Raw genomic sequence first — 18921 nt, 5'->3', positions numbered from 1 at the left:
ACCAGGATACCAGCATCCAAAATACAGCATATCCTTATGACCACAATGCTGGTCTTTTCAACAGGGTGTGTGTGTAGACGTACGATTCTCAAGTGTATGACCTATTTCTTGGTAGGATAGATAAGGATTGAAGAAGCATGTACATATGGGTATACCTTAATACATGTCACGTAGGGTGCATTTTGTTTTATATCTCCCTCAGAAAGTGTAGCTTCTTCATCTGGATTTGGCTCAATGAAGTCGTATTGGTCCTGATCTGCACATACATCACAAAATACTTAAGATGAGAACACCAAGACAAGATATTTACTAGGGGTCTAACAGTTTAAATTTCTCATGATTCGGTTTGTATCAGTTTTAGGGTCAAGGTTTCGGTATGGTTTGGTATTTGCTGTTTAGAAAAAAATATATATATACTGATCAATCCAAAATAAGAATACTCTTTTTGATACACTTCAACAGGTTTGCCCTTACTAAAAATCACCATGGTTTTACCACATTAACCATAGTTTAATCATGGTATTTGTTATAAAAATCACAGTAACCACAAAATTAACATGGTTACTGTCATGGTTACAATACTATAGTAAAATCATTGTTACTATATGGATACTATAGTATTACTGCATAAAACAATGGTTAATAAGAAAATGGTGACAGCAGTCATGGTTTTTACAGTCATGTCTACTACAATATTACTATAGTAAAATCATGGTTAATTTTTGTTAGGGTCCTTAACAAAAAAATAAAATAATAATAATTATCTTGATACCTACACTATTACGCCTCATGCATCAACATAAAGCGCATTTCAAATTCAACTCAACATACAGTATATTCAACATTCGTAAGCTGAAAATGGAAATGAGAAGGGAAATCCCACATCTTCATCAGTGGAGAAGGGCAACATAACTTTGGCAATGAACTCCCCCAAGAGCTTTAGTTATTCTTTCACGTCTGTCACTGAGCACTGAGTACAGAAGTGCTTGCTTAAAACGGAAGGGAGTGTGTGTGTGGTTGCGGACTCATCTGTGGCTATGTGCGTGCCACGCACTATCTATCCCTGGGTGATTTTGGCGTAAACAGCTCATCATATATTGATGTATTATGGCACTAGCGTCGAGCAATATCTGCAAACAGTGCCTGTTTTGTAAATGTTTTTTGACCATCGCTAATTGTTTTCTGTTTTTTTAACTACACACCAACACGTGAAGAACAGTGATGTCATCAACTGATTTTACATACTAACAGTTAATAGGAAAGCATCTCTCTGTAGAAAGTTGACCAACGTGAAACACAGGCATCTACAGAGCGATACATGTGCATTAGCTGAGGTTGTAACTATGCATGGCTATTTGACACTTTGTTTTCTTCACCAAACCTTGTGCTCCAAACGTGTCATTAAACTTGAGATGTACCGCGGTGCAAATGCTTACTGATCCGTGGGTGGTGAACCAACGGTTCATTTTTTTATGAGAACCGTTACACCCCTAATATTTTTACTTTAAATGTGCAATCAGTACAGTTTGTGTTTATGTTTGATGACACCTAACGGCATAGATTCAGCATCACACAAGAACTGAATCTCTCAGTTAGTGAAGTCATTGTAAAATTGTGCTATTCGTAGTCAGACATAGTTCACTTATTCTGCAAAAGCGTATGATTACAGGGGATTAAGACAAAGCGAGTAATATTCGGGTGGTTTTATGATGTCAACATGGTGATGCTCATGAATTTGCGCTAAGCACCATATATAGATTAAAGCAGCTTTTTCTTTAAGACTGATATGACTTCATCTCATGTAAATGTACATAAATTTAAACATATTTTTTTTAAATACTATTCTATTATTACTATCTATTTCACTTTAAATTCAATTAAGTTCAGTTCAGTTCAATTAACAAAACTACAGAGTGCACCTTTAAAGATGAAGTATATAACTTTTTTCAGTGTTAAAACACTTTCTCCTATCCCAGCTTAAAGGGATAGTTCACCAAAAAATAAAAATTCTCTCATCATTTACTCACTCTCATGATATCCCAGGTGTGTATGACTTTCTTTCTTCAACAGAACACATTTGAAGAAAAATAGAAAAATATCTCAGCTTAGTAGGTCCTTAAAATGCAAGTGAATGGAGATTTCTTTTTTGAAGCTCCAAAAATCACACATAGTCAGTGTAAACGTCCAGCTGTTAAATTAATGTATTCTAAAGTGACACAATTACTTTTGGTGTGAAAAATATCAATATATAAGTACTTTTTTAACTCTAAATCATCATTTCTGGTCAGCAGCGGTACGCGCGTTGGCACGTGAGACGTGAGAACTGAGGAACATGCGATACATGAAAGAGCAGCACTGTTTACAACTGAGTAGGAGGAATGCTGTACAGTAGCTTGGTTGGTTTTGGTTTAGATCTGTATTTATCTGTTTCTTTACTCAAAATGGTGCATTTGTGTGCTTATCCTGGATGTCTCAACCGAGACAAGAATGTGAGATTACGTCCGTATCATGGCAACGTTAATACATCACACAAGAGACTGCGGGATCTACACCCTCTCGTGAAACTTACCGGAAGCGATGATTTAGAGTTAAAAAAGTACTTACATATTGATATTTTTCACACCAAAAGCAATTGTGTCACTTTAGAATACATTAATTTAACAGCTGGACTCGTATTGATGAAGTTAACTGTCTGTGATTTTTGGAGCTTCAAAAGTCAGATCACCATCCACTTTCAGTTTAAGGACCTACTGAGCTAAGATATTATTCTTTTTTTTAATTTTTTTTTTATGTGTCCTAGTGAAGAAAGAAAGTCATACACACCTGGTATATCATGAGGGTGAGTAAATAATGAGAGAATTTTCATTTTTGGGTGAACTATCCCTTTAAAATGCAGAGACAACTATAAGTTCTATAAGCCATTCATAGGTTTCAGACCTTTCAACTATAAGCCATTTATAGTTTAATTTTCTTGAAAAATGTAAACACTGTGAAATATATGAAAATACCTTTGTTTGTTTTAAGCACCCCATCTCAAGAGAGACAATAACATTGACTCGAACGATGGTGTGAGTTTGGGGTGGGACTATCTGTTGGTTTGATCAAGGGAAGATGGGGGCTTTTTGAAAACAATGTATTTCTGCAATTCCATTTGATGGTGCATAAATTGCATGCTTAATTTCACTTACATTAAATTATCTAAAAAGACACACCAAACTATGTCACAGCAAAGGAAGTTCTCAGTTATTTTCATCTCCAGGTTATCTGTATGCCATGATTGTGATTAACAAGGATTAGTTTCTCCAAAACTGAAAAATTATGTCATCATTTACTGTTTAAAACCTCATTTCTTTCACACCTGACATTATTTCTTCTGTGGAACACAAAAGGAGAACTGTACACTCTTTTCCATACAATCAGTAGTACCATGGTGCTACTGCAAAAGCACCATTAAAGTATCATTAAAGTGGTCCATATGATTTGTGCGCTTTACTCCAAGTCTTCTGAAATCAATAGCTTTGCACGAGGAACATACTGAAATTTAAGTCGTAATTCGCTGATAATCAGTGTTGGGGGTACCGTGTTACAAGTAACGCACATTACGTAATCAGATTACTTTTTAAGTAACGAGTAAAGTAATGCAATATATTTTTATTTTAGATCATAATATCGGAGTTACTTTTTAAATAAAGTAACGTGTTGCTTTTGTACACCTCTACTTTCCCTGTATTGCAAGAAATCAGGAGTAAAAATGTGCAAACTTCAGGGAGGAGACATAGTGCATGATGGGCATTGTAGTTCTATAAAGTGTGAGGCCAGAGACTATTTAGCAGAGATGAGTCACTTATTTAAATGAATGGGAGAAATTGGAACGCCCAACCAAGAAGCTCTAGCACCCAACAGCCAGTGGATGTAGAAACAAAGTCACGCCTTGCAGGTAAAAGAGCCAATCACCTTTTAGATACAGGCATCATCTGTCAATCAACTCACTAACACACATGCACATTAGTTATACAAGCTGGGAAAATTCCGTGTTTTAGCGTAATATGAGATCAACATTCAGTTGAGTGAAATGCGATTGACTACACATTGCATTAAAAAAAAAATCAGTAAACGCATTTAGGCAGAGGGATTATAAGATTAATCTTCCACTGGCCACGACATGATTCACAGGGTGAAATACTCGCTCAATTCACTGACTTGTGCAGCCAAACTGCTCCATGTTACAGCTCCCCGTAACTTGGGGAATGAGATGAGAAAAGCTGACTCTGGATCAGTGGCTCCAAGCAACGTTCTACAACGATTGTGTACATAGAGAAAATGTCTCAGCTTCTAAAAAGTTCTAAATTTTTGTTTTATAATAAACAAGTATTTTGATTAATGAAACAAACCGTTTTATTTTTTGTTTGTTTGGTTTTTTGGTAGCATTTAAAACGATTCCATTCAAGTTGTATCACATTGCACCTTTGAAGTTATATGCGACCAACTAGTGGCGTTTGTATGCACCGTGAATCAATTCAAAACAAGTGTGCACTGATATTACTTAAGTGAAAAATATTTATTTATTCATCAGACTTATTCCTTGAACATGTTAGACTGGCATTCCCCACTGAATTTTATCCTGACTTTTGAAAAACATCTTAAAATTTACCAACACTGCTGATAATCCTCCCCTTCAGTGAGCTGTTAACCACTGCGACTGGATCATGGAGTCAATGAACTGAACTCGGGAACTGGATGAGTCCGATTGATGAACAAATCAGACCAATTTTATGAACTGGTTTTATGGACCACTTTTCAGAGGCTTAAAAGCCTCGGTCCCCATTCATTGTAAGTGCACAGAAATGAACAACCAGTAGAATTCTTAAAAATGGTTCCTTTTCTGTTCCATGGAAGAAAGTCATATGTTTTTGGAATGAGTCATGAGGATTAGTATTAATGACAGTATTTTCTTTTTTGGGTAAATGAATCCTTTAATTACAGACATACATGTCTGGCCTTTCTGGCGACATAACTTACTTGTGGGTATTATTGTGATTTATTAGCAATTATGGGTAAATTCCTTATGCTTTCTTTGAGGAGTTCCAAATACTGACAGTTACTGTCTTGTATAATAAGAGCAAAAAAGTAGTGTTGGCCTCATCATGTTAAAATTAGGTGTCTATACATTGTATCTAAAAATAGTTGAGAAATGTCAATATTTCTTGAGGGGAGGTAATACTAGAAAAAAAATTCTAAAAAAAAAATCAGTGATTAGTCAATATTTAAACAAGTAATCATCCGTGGCAAATACCAAAACTGAACACACACAAACCTTTGTTTGAATCCAGCTTTGTGAGAAGTAAGCGTGCATCAACCCGCACTGTCTCAGACACTTGAGAGTGGAAACTAACCGTGTCATCGTCAGATGGCTATGAGACCACAATGAGAGGGGGGGAGAGAGAGAACAAAGATTAGGGAAGGAATGAAGATAATACGTCCCTGACAAGCTGTTCTGCTGAACTGTTTGTATCTTGTGGTGAGACTGTGATAATTTTTTGCATACCTGACTTTTCTGTACAGTGGATCCGTAAAGTATTCACAGCGCTTCACTTTTTCCACATTTTGTTATGTTACAGCCTTATTCCAAAATGGATTAAATTAATTATTTTCCTAAAAATTCTACAAACAATACCCCATAATGACAATGTGAAAGAAGTTTGTTTGAAATCTTTGCAAATTTATTAAAAATAAAAAACAAAACAAAAAAATCACATGTACATAAGTATTCACAGCCTTTGCTCAATACTTTGTTGAAGCACCTTTGGCACCAATTACAGCCTCATGTCTTTTTGAGTATGATGCTACAAGCTTGGCACACCTATTTTTGGGCAGTTTCTCCCATTCTTCTTTGCAGGACCTCTCAAGCTCCATCAGGTTGGATGGGGAGCGTCGGTGCACAGCCATTTTCAGATCTCTCCAGAGATGTTCAATCGGGTTCAAGTCTGGGCTCTGGCTGGGCCACTCAAGGACATTCACAGAGTTGTCCCAGAGCCACTCCTTTGTTATCTTGGCTGTGTGCTTAGGGTTGTTGTCCTGTTGGAAGATGAACCTTTGCCCCAGTCTGAGGTCCAGAGCGCTCTGGAGCAGGTTTTCATCAAGGATGTCTCTGTACATTGCTGCATTCATCTTTCCCTCAATCCTGACTAATCTCCCAGTTCCTGCCACTGAAAAACATCCCCACAGCATAATGCTGCCACCACCATGCTTCACTGTAGGGATGGTATTGGCCAGGTGATGAGCGGTGCCTGGTTTCCTCCAAACATGATGCTTGCCATTCAAGCCAAAGAGTTCAATCTTTGTTTCTCATGGTCTGAGAGTCCTTCAGGTGCCTTTTGGCAAACTCCAGGCGGGCTGTCATGTGCCTTTTACTGAGGAGTGGCTTCCGTCTGGCCACTCTACCATACAGGCCTGATTGGTGGAGTGCTGCAGAGATGGTTGTTCTTCTGGAAGGTTCTCCTCTCTCCGCAGAGAAATGCTGGAGCTCTGTCAGAGTGACCATAGGGTTCTTGGTCACCTCCCTGACTAAGGCCCTTCTCCCCCGATCGCTCAGTTTGGCCAGGCGGCCAGCTCTGGGAAGAGTCCTGGTGGTTCCAAACTTCTTCCATTTACGGATGATGGAGGCCACTGTGCTCACTGGGACCTTCAATACTGCAGAAATTTTTCTGTACCCTTCCCCAGATCTGTGCCTCGATACAATCCTGTCTCGGAGGTCTACAGACAATTCCTTGAACTTCATGGCTTGGTTTGTGCTCTGACATGCACTGTTAACTGTGGGACCTTATATAGCCAGGTGTGTGCCAAATCATGTCCAATCAACTGAATTTATCACAGGTGGACTCCAATCAAGTTGTAGAAACATCTCAAGGATGATCAGTGGAAATAGGATGCACCTGAGCTCAATTTTGAGTGTCATGGCAAAGGCTGTGAATACTTATGTACATGTGATTTTTTTTCATTTTTTATTTTTAATAAATTTGCAAAGATTTCAAACAAACTTCTTTCACGTTGTCATTATGGGGTATTGTTTGTAGAATTTTGAGGAAAATAATTAATTTAATCCATTTTGGAATAAGGCTGTAATATAACAAAATGTGGAAAAAGTGAAGCGCTATGAATACTTTCCGGATGCACTGTATGTAGTTGTGTTTTACTCCACTATTGCTGGTGGACAAAAACAGCTTAAACCAGCCTAAGCTGGTTTGATGATCACAGCTGTGCTCTCAGCTTGGTCAGGCTGATCTGTTTGTTGGTTTTAAAGGGCTATTGGGACCTTGTCAGCTGGTCAGGCCGGCCAACCAACTAACCCAGCCTAGCACCATCCTGACCATGCTGGGAGACCAGCTAGACCTGACTAAACCAGCTTAGACCAATCAAACCGTCTTAGGCTGATATAGGCTGTTGTTTTTCAGCAGGTATGGTTGTTTTTTGAGCCTCCAGGTTATCGTTGTTTCCTCAGCTCACTGGTTCTTTACTTCCTCTAAATGACAAACTAACAGTTTGTTTGATAATTCTTATGTTTGGGTTGTGTTGAAGAATTTTACCTTTTTTCCATTTAAGGTGTTTAACCAAACACTGTGTCAAGAAAGTGGCTTTATATGTAGTCTGACAGCAGAGCATTCCTGATTATTTATCAACTACAGTATACCTCCTAGATTTCGATTTTGACCTGTGTCTTCCATGCATCTGAACCAGGTCTGTTCTGCTGTTGCTAGGAGTGTATTGACTACAATGGGGGACAGTGCTGATTTTGTCTCAAGTACGTGTTTTTACATGAAGAGGTGTTCCAGGACAGGCCCGATAGAAAAAATACCAGTTTCACATTCAGTCTGAGAATTCATAGGCACTTTCATTCACAACAATTGCCAGATTAACATGTCTGGCCAAGGTGTAACATTTGTTATTCACTCAAGCAGGTATCAGTTTTTGTTGACAAAAACTTTGAGGTTCAGAATGTAGTGATCTGTGTTTAAAATAAATGGGGCTTGATGCCGAACTCCCAAATCATTTTTCAGATCAAGAAACCCACTTAAATAACAACCGAACATGTTTTTGCACTAAGGTGTCTTGAGGCGGGCTTTTAAGAGTTGCCGTTTTTCTTAACGTAACATAAAATTTTTTTTTTTTTTTTAAATACGTGCCAATCCTGTGCAAGACAAAGAGAAAAAGAAAAATGCAAGCAGCACAATGGACAAAGAAATCTGTACAGAACCTGTTTACATAGAAAAACAATAGAAAACAGTGTAGATTGAAGAAAAAATGTGTTTGGTGTCAATAGCCCCCAAGTCTAAAGTGTGTTCATTTTAAATGCAAAGTGTGTTGTAGATGAGCTAGCTCATCACCAAAACAATCACTGTCCAAATAGTGTTACATTATACAGCTGTACAGAGTGTACATACAGAACCAAAGTTGAAATCTTTTCTGCTGAGCGAGCATGTGTGTGTGTGTGTTTACCTCTGTAGTCGACAGCCTTTTGTCACCGTTGTCACTGCCAATACCTGAGTCAGGGCCATGGTTTTTACTGGGATAGAAATCTTCCATACTACACAAAAAAACATACACAAGGACATAAAGCACACACAACATCATTACTCTGCACAATAACTGAGTGTTAGTTACACAAGATAAAGTTTGACCTGTGTTTCTCATTTTGCTCCTGTTTGTGTCATCACCACCAATAATTCTGAAACTTTTATTACTGTTTCTATTCTAATGCATTGTTTTGCTTTAAACAAATGACTGTGGACAAAAAAAACACAAAATCTTAAACTTCTAAGATGCTGATCAAAACTTCAAAAGTCCAGTGAATAAATATGATGAAAAACACGGTAAAAGAAGTTGTAAAGTGTACAGTGACCCACACAATGTGTTTATGCTATTATACAGTTGTGCTCAAAAGTTTGCATACCCTTGGAGAATTGGTAATATGTGTACCATTTTTAAAGAAAACATGAATGAGCAGGCAAAACACATTTCTTTTATTTCTTATGGGATTCATATTCAACTGTAGGTTATAACAGAATGGCACAATCATAAAACAAAACATGGCAACAATGAAAAAATGAAATGACCCCTGTTCAGAAGTCTGCATACCCTTAGTTCTTAATACTGTGTATTGCCCCCTTTAGCATCAATGACAGTGTGCAGTCTTTTGTAATAGTTGTCCATGAGGCCCCACATTCTTGCAGGTGGTATAGCTGCCCATTCGTCTTGGCAAAATGCCTCCAGGTCATGCAAAGTCTTTGGTCGTCTTGCATGAACCGCACGTTTGAGATCTCCCCAGAGTGGCTTGTGATGGCCACTCCAGAACCTTCACCTTTTTCTGCTGTAACCACTGGAGGGTCAACTTGGCCTTGTACTTAGGGTCATTGTCATGCTGGAAAGTCCAAGAGCGTCCCATGCGCAGCTTTCATGCAGAAGAATGCAAATTGTCTGCTAGTATTTTCTGATAACATGCTGCATTCATCTTGCCATCAATTTTCACAAGATTCCCCGTGCCTTTAGAGCTCACACAAGCCCAAAACATCAGTGAGCCACCACCATGCTTCACAGTGGGGATGGTATTCTTTTCACTATAGGCCTTGTTGACCCCTCTCCAAACACAGCGCTTATGATTGTCACTCCAAATTACAATGTGCCAGAAGCTGTGAGGTGTGTCAAGGTGTTGTCGGGCATATTGTAACTGGGCTTTTTTGTGGCATTGGTGCAGTAAAGGCTTCTTTCTGGAAACTCGACCATGCAGCTCATTTTTGTTCAAGTATCATCGTATTGTGCTCCTTGAAACAACCACACCGTCTTTTCCAGAGCAACCTGTATTTCTCCTGAGGTTACCTGTGGGTTTTTCTTTGTATCCCGAACAATTCTTCTGGCAGTTGTGGCTGAAATCTTTCTTGGTCTACCTGAACTTGGTTTGGTATCAAGAGATCCCTGAATTTTCCACTTCTTAATAAGTGATTGAACAGTACTGACTGGCATTTTCAAGGCTTTGGATATCTTTTTATATCCTTTTCCATCTTTATAAAGTTCCATTACCTTGTTACGCAGGTCTTTTGACAGTTCTTTTCTGCTCCCCATGGCTCAGTATCTAGCCTGCTCAGTTTATCCACGTGAGAGCTAACAAATTCATTGACTATTTATACACAGGCACTAATTACATCTATATACATCATGATGGCGCCGCGGATGGCCACCTCGGTGAGGAGCACTTCTATTGTTTTGTTGTTTTTGTTTGTTTGTCCTGTTAGTAATCTATTTTCAGTCAGTTTTACCAGAGACGAACTGCTGAATATTCGACAGCATACACCAGTCAATCTTTTCCCGGATTTGTAATATTCGGATGTTTTGTTTGACATTTTAGTCGGAGGCGCGGCTGTGTTGTTTAAACGCGCTATGAGACGCAGGCGAGGGAGACGAGCAGGTGCGCTGGTCAAACTCTGTCGGCAGGGCTCTGCGAATCTCCACACGCTCCCTAACAAAACGGACGAACTACATCTCCTCACCCGCACAAACAAGGACTTTTCAAACTCTGCTGCCTTGTGCTTCACAGAAACCTGGCTGAGTGAAGCCATTCCGGACAGCGCGTTACATCTGCCGGACTTTCAGCTGTTCAGAGCGGATCGCATCACGGAGTTAAGGGGGAAAACGAGAGGCGGTGGAACATGCTTTTACATCAATGAAAGTTGGTGTACAGATGTAACAACGTTAAAGAATATGTGCTGTCCTAATTTGGAAGCGCTCTTTATTAACTGTAAGCCTTTCTACTCGCTGCGGGAGTTTTCCTCGTTTATTCAGGTGTGTATATCGCGCCAAACGCGTGTTTGAACACAGCGCTGCAACAGCTGACTGATCAAATCACAGACACGGAACAACAATACCCGGACTCAGTTATTCTTGGGGATTTCAACAAAGCAAATCTCACACGTGAACTGCCCAAATACAAACAGCACATTACATTCCCAACCAGAGACAGAAATATACTGGATCACTGCTACACAACAATAAAGGATGCATATCGCTCTGTTCCTAGAGCAGTTTTGGGACTATCTGATCATTGTCTGGTTCATCTTCTTCCAACCTACAGACAGAAATTAAAATCTTCTAAGCCTGTATTAAGGACTGTAAAGAGATGGACCAACGAAGCAGAGCTGGAACTACAAGCCTGCTTTGACTGCACTGATTGGAGTGTTTTTCAGGCTGCAGACACCAATCTGAACGAGCTCACAGATACTGTTACATCATATATCAGTTTCTGTGAGGATATGTGCATTCCTACTAGGACTTATTTAACATTTAACAACGACAAACCATGGTTTACAGCGGAACTCAGGCAGCTTCGTCAGGCCAAAGAGGATGCTTTCAGTTGGGGATAAAGTCTTGTACAATCAGGCCACGAACACACTGAATAAGGGAATCAGAGTGGCTAAAAGAAGATACTCTGAGAAGCTGAAAAACAAGTTTTAAGGAAAGCACAGGGCCCAGATGGAGTTTCACCTGCATGTCTTAAATCCTGTGCTAACCAGCTGGCCCCCACACAGATCTTCAATAGATCACTGGAGCAGTGTGAAGTCTCATGCTGCTTCAAACGTTCCACTATCATCCCCATCCCAAAGAAACCAAAAATCACAGGACTTAATGACTATAGACCTGTCGCCCTGACGTCTGTGGTCCTGAAATCATTTGAGAGACTAGTGTTGGCCCACCTGAAGAACATCACTGGACCCTTTCTAAATCCCCTTCAATTTGCTTATCGAGCAAACAGGTCTGTGGATGATGCAGTCAGCATGGGATTGCATCATATCCTGCAACATCTGGACAGACCAGGGACATATGCAAGGATCCTTTTTGTGGACTTCAGTTCGGCTTTCAACACCATCATCCCAGCTATACTCCAGAATAAATTACACCAACTCTCTGTTCCCATGTCTATCTGTCAGTGGATTACCAGCTTTCTGACAGACAGGCAGCAGCTTGTGAGACAGGGGAAACTCACTTCTAGCACCTGTACAATCAGCACTGGTGCCCCCCAGGGATGTGTGCTATCCCCACTACTCTTCTCCCTCTACACCAATGACTGCATCGCCAAGGACCCCTCTGTCAAGCTCCTGAAGTTTGCAGATGACACCACTGTCATCAGCCTCATCCGAGATGACGATGAGTCTGCATACAGAAGGGAGAATAAACAGCTGGCTGTCTGGTGAGGTCAAAACAACCTTGAGCTGAACACGCTCAAAACGGTGGAGATGATTGTGGACTTTAGGAGGAACACCCCAACACTGACCCCCTCACCATTCTAAACAGCACTGTGGCAGCAGTGGAGTCATTCAGGTTCCTGGGCACTACCATCTCACAGGACCTGAAGTGGGAGACCTACATTGACTCCATTGTGAAAAAGGCCCAGCAGAGGTTGTACTTCCTTCGCCAGCTGAGGAAGTTCAACCTGCCACAGGCGCTGCTGATACAGTTCTACTCAGCAGTCACTGAGTCTGTCCTCTGCACTTCAATAACTCTCTGGTTTGGTTCAGCTACGAAATCAGACATCAGAAGACTACAAAGGATAGTTCGGACTGCTGAGAGGATTATTGGTTGCCCCCTGCCCACCCTTCAAGGACTATACACTTCCAGAGTGAGGAAAAAGGCTGGAAAAATCACTCTGGACCCCACTCACCCTGCCCACTACCTTTTTGAACTGTTGCCTTCTGGCCGACGCTTCAGAGCTCTGAGCACCAGAATCGTCAGGCACAGGAAGAGTTTTTTCCCTCAGGCTATCCATCTCATGAACAGTTAAATTGCCCCATTGAGCAATAACTATGTGCAATACAATTCTCATATTTATCCAACACATCCAACCTCTTCTGCCATTTCATTCCTCTGAAAACAAAAAACAACAAAACATTTGCACTGTACATAACAGATTTGTATTTACACTGTACATAACAGATTGTATTAGATTTGCACTACCCATGTGTATGTGTGTATGTATGTGTGTGTGTGTCTGTACGTATGTGTATAATTAGTTTTTATTTTTTATTTTGTATTATTATCTATGTCTTGCTGCTGTCTGTGTATTGTTTTTGTATTGTTGTACACTGGAAGCTTCTGTCACCAAGACAAATTCCTTGTATGTGTAAGCATACTTGGCAATAAAGCTCATTCTAATTGCAATTTAAAAAGCCACAGGTGTGGGAAATGAACCTTTAATTGCCATTTAAACCTGTGTGTGTCACCTTGTGTGTCTGTAACAAGGCCAAACATTCAAGGATATGTAAACTTTTGATCAGGGCCATTTGGGTGATTTCTGTTATCATTATGATTTAAAAAGGAGCCAAACAACTATGTGATGATAAATAGATTCATGTGATCACTATCCTTAAATAAAAGACAGTTTTTTTGCATGATCAGTCATATTTTCAAAGTCAATGACAAAATTTCACAATTTCTGCCAGGGTATGCAAACTTTGGAGCACAACTGTATGTGAATCACTACTGCAGCATACCTGATCAGTTAAAAACTTGTGGACAACATGTTTCATGGGATACTGAAAGCGCTGTTTTCGTAGTTGGTACACTGTAAGGAATCTGGGTACCTATCTGTCAGCTGCTGTGGTAAGCAACGTTTTCCCAGCGAGGGCAATTCAAGTGTATCTGTTTTTTTATCCAGGCGACATGCCTGCAGGTTTAAATACTTGAAGATGTGAATCTTCCCCTTCAAACAGATCTGAAAGCAAAGAACACAAAGAATTATAAAAACAGATGATTTTCAACATAGATATAAACCCTGCATCCTTTAAATGTTTTACATTTTGTTGTTTTGCTTACAATCAATGTGTGTGTTACCGTGTGTGTGTGTGTGTGTGTGTGTGTGTCTGTCTGTGTGTTTTTGCCCTCAAACACAAAGTGTTTAATGTCATTAACAAGTCATATACTTTTTTTTTTTTTAAATCATCCTCTTCAAAAAACCTTCCAAAAGACGTAATAAACTCCCTTTTCTAAGATAAATAATCACTTGGTTGGAGTCCACCTGTTTGCAGTTGATGCAGATTTTTATTGTCTGGGAGCATAGCCAAAGTGGATTTCCAAGGAATAACTACACAAAGACCAAGGGGCATTCCAAGCAAATCTGAAACAAGCTTAATGTCAGTCAAGAGAAAAATAAGGGAAGAACTGGCTGTACTCCAAAACTGCGTGTTTGGGCAAGAGGAGTCATAGTAAGAAAAACAAAGTGGATTTTGTTGAGTTCTCAGCTTGTTTTACAGAACACCTGGATATTTTACGTCATAGTTTTCATCTGCAAAATAAAAATAAAAATCCCTTGCAAATCTCAGTATCTCACAAGTCTGTTAGACTTTCCCAAAAATGTGAGAGACTCAACAATGTGGAGGAGATTATGGTTGGATGAGAACAGATCTGAATGTTCAGGCCACATTGTTATGGCTGATGATGCAAACGATTCAATATAATCTCGATTCGATATTATAAAATTTAAATGACAAAGTGTGACAAATTTTGTTTATTTTTTTAAATGTTTGTGCAAAATACACATGATAATTTCTCATCAAAATAAAGTTATTTAATACACAACATACTATAAATGCTCAATGTAAAGCAATAAGAGTTTTTCATATACCTTTCTCTATATGAAAAGATCACAAACAAATAAGCCTTCTGAACAGACTTCACTGAACAGAACCTTCTGAACAGAAGGTATTATTATTATTATGTATAAAACTGTTTGAAATAATGTGTACAATTTATAAGTTATAACATTGATTTTTATATTAATTTGTAAAACAAGCGCTAAAATGTTACTGTCACTTTAAGAGTTTAACGTGACTCACACAGCTGTTCCATTTTATTAAAGAGAGAAGTCTCAGGGGGCCTGGGTAGCTCAGCGAGTATTGACGCTGACTACGAGTCGTGAGTTCGAATCCAGGGTGTGCTGAGTGATTCCAGCCAGGTCTCCTAAGCAACCAAATTGGTCCGGTTGCTAGGGAGGGTAGAGTCACATGGGGTAACCTCCTCGTGGTCACGATGAGTGGTTCTCGCTCTCAATGGGGCACGTGGTAAGTTGTGCGTGGATCGCAGAGAACAGCATGAGTCTCCACATGCTGTGAGTGTTATGCACAGCGAGTCACATGATAAGATTCGTGGACTGACTATCTCAGAAGCCGAGGCAACTGAGACTTGTCCTCCACCACCCGGATTGAGATGAGTAACCGCGCCACCACGAGGACCTAGTAAGTAGTGGGAATTGGGCATTCCAAATTGGGAAGGGGATAAAATAAAACAAAGAGAGAAGTCTCTCGTTTTCTTTATCGCATATGTGCTGTGTGAATAAAATGTATATTCTATTACATTTTTATCTGACTGTAAAAAAAAAGGATAGTAAAATACATTATTCAATGAAAGTGGAGGGCAGGATCTCATCTTTGATGGACATACATAACACGGAAGAAATGCTGTTTTAATCTCAAGCACTTTTCAACAAAACAAGGCGATATTCTAGGTATTCCAGTACTTACATTTCTAAAAGCTTATTTCATGTACTTTAAGCACTTAAAGGACCTTGTGTGAACCCTGTAAACAGTGTAGAAAAAAAGCACAGTAAAGGTAAAAATCAAGCGATAGAGAGATTATGATATTTTATGGGTCATTTCAGATATTATCACATGGACAGAAAACAATGTTGAAAATTTCGAAAATATCAAGTTGTGCCTTGATATGGTTCGTAATTTTTTTGGTTTGCGATATATATTGAAATTCGATATATTGTTTCATCCCTAATAAAGCACGATTTTGAGTTGGATCTTGTTTACAGAACTGCTGTATAAAAGCATTAAGTTAATATCGAATGACTTACATTTGAGACAAAATATGGAAAGTTATTTTGTCTACTTCTACTCCACTAACTAAAATAGTTCCACATAAAGCTAAAAAGGATCAACTGTTGCATGTCACCGGTCAACTCACAGACTGACAGTCTGTCTGGAAGGCTGACAAGTGGAATGATACACACAGTGAAGCATCCAAGTGCTGTTATATACTAAATATCAGCACTTCTGAAACACGGCTTGTCAAATCAGATTAAAAGACTAAAACTAACTGTGGCATAACACTGCACATCACACCACAGAACAACATACTAGCAGTGAAACAAGAATCTTCCCATATTTACAGTATTTTCTTTGCCATACAACCAGGTCTGGGAGCCTTAATTTCCATCAAATTCACGCAATATCTCCACAGAATGGCACCAGGAGTTGATCAGAGGAAGAATACACCCTGAAGCACTTAGAATATAGCACACGAGTTGTATGGACACTAATATGATACTTTTATGGTGCTTTTATGTCCTTTTTGAAGTTCAAATGCTCATGTCCATCTACTGTAATTGCATGAGAAGAGCAACCAATTTTCAAAATATTTCCTTTTGTGTTCCACAGAAGAAAGAAAGTCATTTGGGTTTGGAACGATATGATGGTGAGTGAATGATGACTTTCAGTGAATTTCAGTTTTGGTTAAACTATCCCTTTAGGAGTCTTGCTTAAGGACATAATGTCTCATGGCTTAGTCCACACAGGGATCAAACCAGCAACCTACCAGTTACTAGCCCTGAACCTAAATCACTGCACTACACTACAGCACCCCCTGTAACATGGTTTGGTGATTGCTTCAGAAAACTAGAAAACTCATAAAGATTGAAAGGAAATCCCAGTGAAAAAAACATGCAGCAGCTCAGTAAGAATCATGCCAAAAGGTGCTCCTGTGAAGGGGTAAATTGTGTTCATTTCTGATTTCTATTTCTATTTAGTAGAAAAAACTGCATGCATACCTTTATAAAGACATCAGAACTTCATAATTCCATGCATGTGGAATAAACTTAGGAAAAAAAGCAAGAGGATACTTTTGACAGGCAATGTATATTGCCTTTCACTGACAACATGAACAAACTACAACCATTCATTAAATATCTTGCTGGTTTTTGCATCAATATGCCTGATAGAGTTTTTTAAAGATTGCCAGCCACTGGATGGCGCCATCAGGCAATAATTAACAACTGAATGGAGACTAGAAACGTTCAAGCAAATCTTCAGCTCTAGCTCCATTCAGTCGGAACATATACAAAGTAACAAGTATAGACACACCTGCGCGGGTGGAGACTGCATAGGGTTGTTGTCAAGAACAATGTGTTGTAACTGCTTGAGTTTGCAGTAAGATGGGGGAATCTCTGTAATCTTATTACAAGAGAAATCCAATCTTATCAATGGCAGATCAGACAATTCTGTTAAGGAGAAAGGAAAAAAGAAAGAGGAGGAATGTCAGAATGTATGAAGTTCATCGATTTACAAGAAGTAATTAGCAGGGTTCCCACACTTTCTGACCCCTTTGCATGCCTTTGCCAGTCATTTGTGAACACCGAATAAGGATTTCATTGTCAAAGAAAACTTTAACGAAATATTTTAGAGCTGAGAAAAACTAGAACATTTTATTTTCACTGTAGAAATTGTCATGGCATTTTAAGATTTAAAGAATTTCCATTTCAACTATTTCAATATTCCCCGACATTTGACTTTGTTTTTCATGACCCTGAATAAGAAATAGCATAACATGAAGTACATGCACACTGAATGTCTAAAAGTGTTAAATTTGTGGATCCAATGGACCTTTTGGATTTTCATCTGATTGATGCTTGTGTTTGTTGAAGTGCATGTGTGTGTGTGTGTGTGTGTGTGTGTGTGTGTGTGTGTGTGTGTATGTACTACGTTTGTCTGTACCGTCCGGTAGTACTTGAAGCCAGTTTCTTCGTATGTTGAGTTCTCGTAATGCGAGGAGTTTCCCCATCTGAGTTGGAAGCACCTGGATCTCATTACAGCTAATGTCCTGAATAGAGAAAAAGCAAATATCAACAAACAGCACGGAAATATAAACATTAATAAATATCTCACATAATCACACGTCTGCAAACACACTGACCAGCTCCATAAGGTCTTTGGCCTTGCCGATTTCCTCAGGAACAGACAGGAGTTTATTGTTGCTCACCACCAGCACTTTCAGAGGAAGATTGAAGAGAGACTTGGGGAGCACGGACAGTTGATTTCGACTGAAAACATCAAAACATCAAGATTACATTCAATTCTCAATAAACATCATCGATCTCTTGCTTTCTCTCTTTTTCTTTCTATAATGAGGGAAAACACACAAAGACTGAAGTTAATTAAACTTAAAGTCAACTTTTTTTTTTAGAAGAAGGTAGCCTGCTATTGGCTGAGTAGTGCAACAGCATGGCTGGTCAACACAAGTGTGCTGGTGTTCCCACCAGGCTTCTTAATTATCAAGACTTCCTTGGTCAACCAGCTTCATCAGGAAGATCATGCTAGTCAACCAGCTTCGAGGGCTATGGTAGTGCCCACCCAAAAGGGTCGTCTGCCTACCCAAAACAAAATCATTCAAATTTAAGTTTTAGTTTACAATGGCTCGTTAGTTATTTTTCTCGAACTGATTTTTGGCAATTTAACTGCTGCACGTAGAAAAGCCTTGTTTGGGTACCTTGTACAATTCCGACTCTGAGCTTTTTCACTCAAACTAATGCAGACAATCGATTGTGCGATTATGTCCCAAACACTTTATGAAAGCTTTTCTTCTGTTGGAAACAGGGAAAATAACTTGCGGCCACAGGGATGTATCTAATACATGGGCATAGTCGAGCAGTTTTCAGTTCATTATTATTATGCATTATAATTAGTGGTGATGTCTTTGCTGGAGTTTATAATGTTTTGCTACGATTGTTATCAGTAGCAGATCCTGTTATAGAGCAGCACTGTTTCTTCCTGCACAGCTCTCATCCACATCAACTACTACTTTTATAATGATTCTTAATGACTTATT

General features: G+C 39.2%; 1 protein-coding gene across 7 annotated transcripts in view; it reads right to left on the bottom strand.

The window, feature by feature from the left end:
* The window catches only part of lrch2 (leucine-rich repeats and calponin homology (CH) domain containing 2), a 106662-nt gene that overhangs the window by 74585 nt on the left and 13156 nt on the right, over window positions 1-18921 (bottom strand). For all 7 annotated transcript variants that reach the window (XR_007896068.1, XR_007896067.1, XM_051687494.1 and 4 more), the window contains 7 exons: window positions 18010-18136; window positions 17811-17916; window positions 17181-17317; window positions 13623-13753; window positions 8494-8581; window positions 5315-5411; window positions 156-256 (listed from right to left, as the gene is read on the bottom strand). Coding sequence is in view for 5 of the 7 variants with exons in the window: in XM_051687494.1 (XP_051543454.1) it covers window positions 156-256; window positions 5315-5411; window positions 8494-8581; window positions 13623-13753; window positions 17181-17317; window positions 17811-17916; window positions 18010-18136 (787 nt within the window). In the remaining 2 variants the exon portion in view is untranslated. The remainder of the gene's footprint in view (window positions 1-155; window positions 257-5314; window positions 5412-8493; window positions 8582-13622; window positions 13754-17180; window positions 17318-17810; window positions 17917-18009; window positions 18137-18921) is intronic.

The sequence above is a fragment of the Myxocyprinus asiaticus genome, chromosome 4, assembly GCF_019703515.2.
Source record: "Myxocyprinus asiaticus isolate MX2 ecotype Aquarium Trade chromosome 4, UBuf_Myxa_2, whole genome shotgun sequence".
NCBI lineage: Eukaryota > Metazoa > Chordata > Actinopteri > Cypriniformes > Catostomidae > Myxocyprinus > Myxocyprinus asiaticus.
Note: the sequence above shows the minus strand (reverse complement) of the source record. Positions and strands in the feature narration are given on the sequence as shown.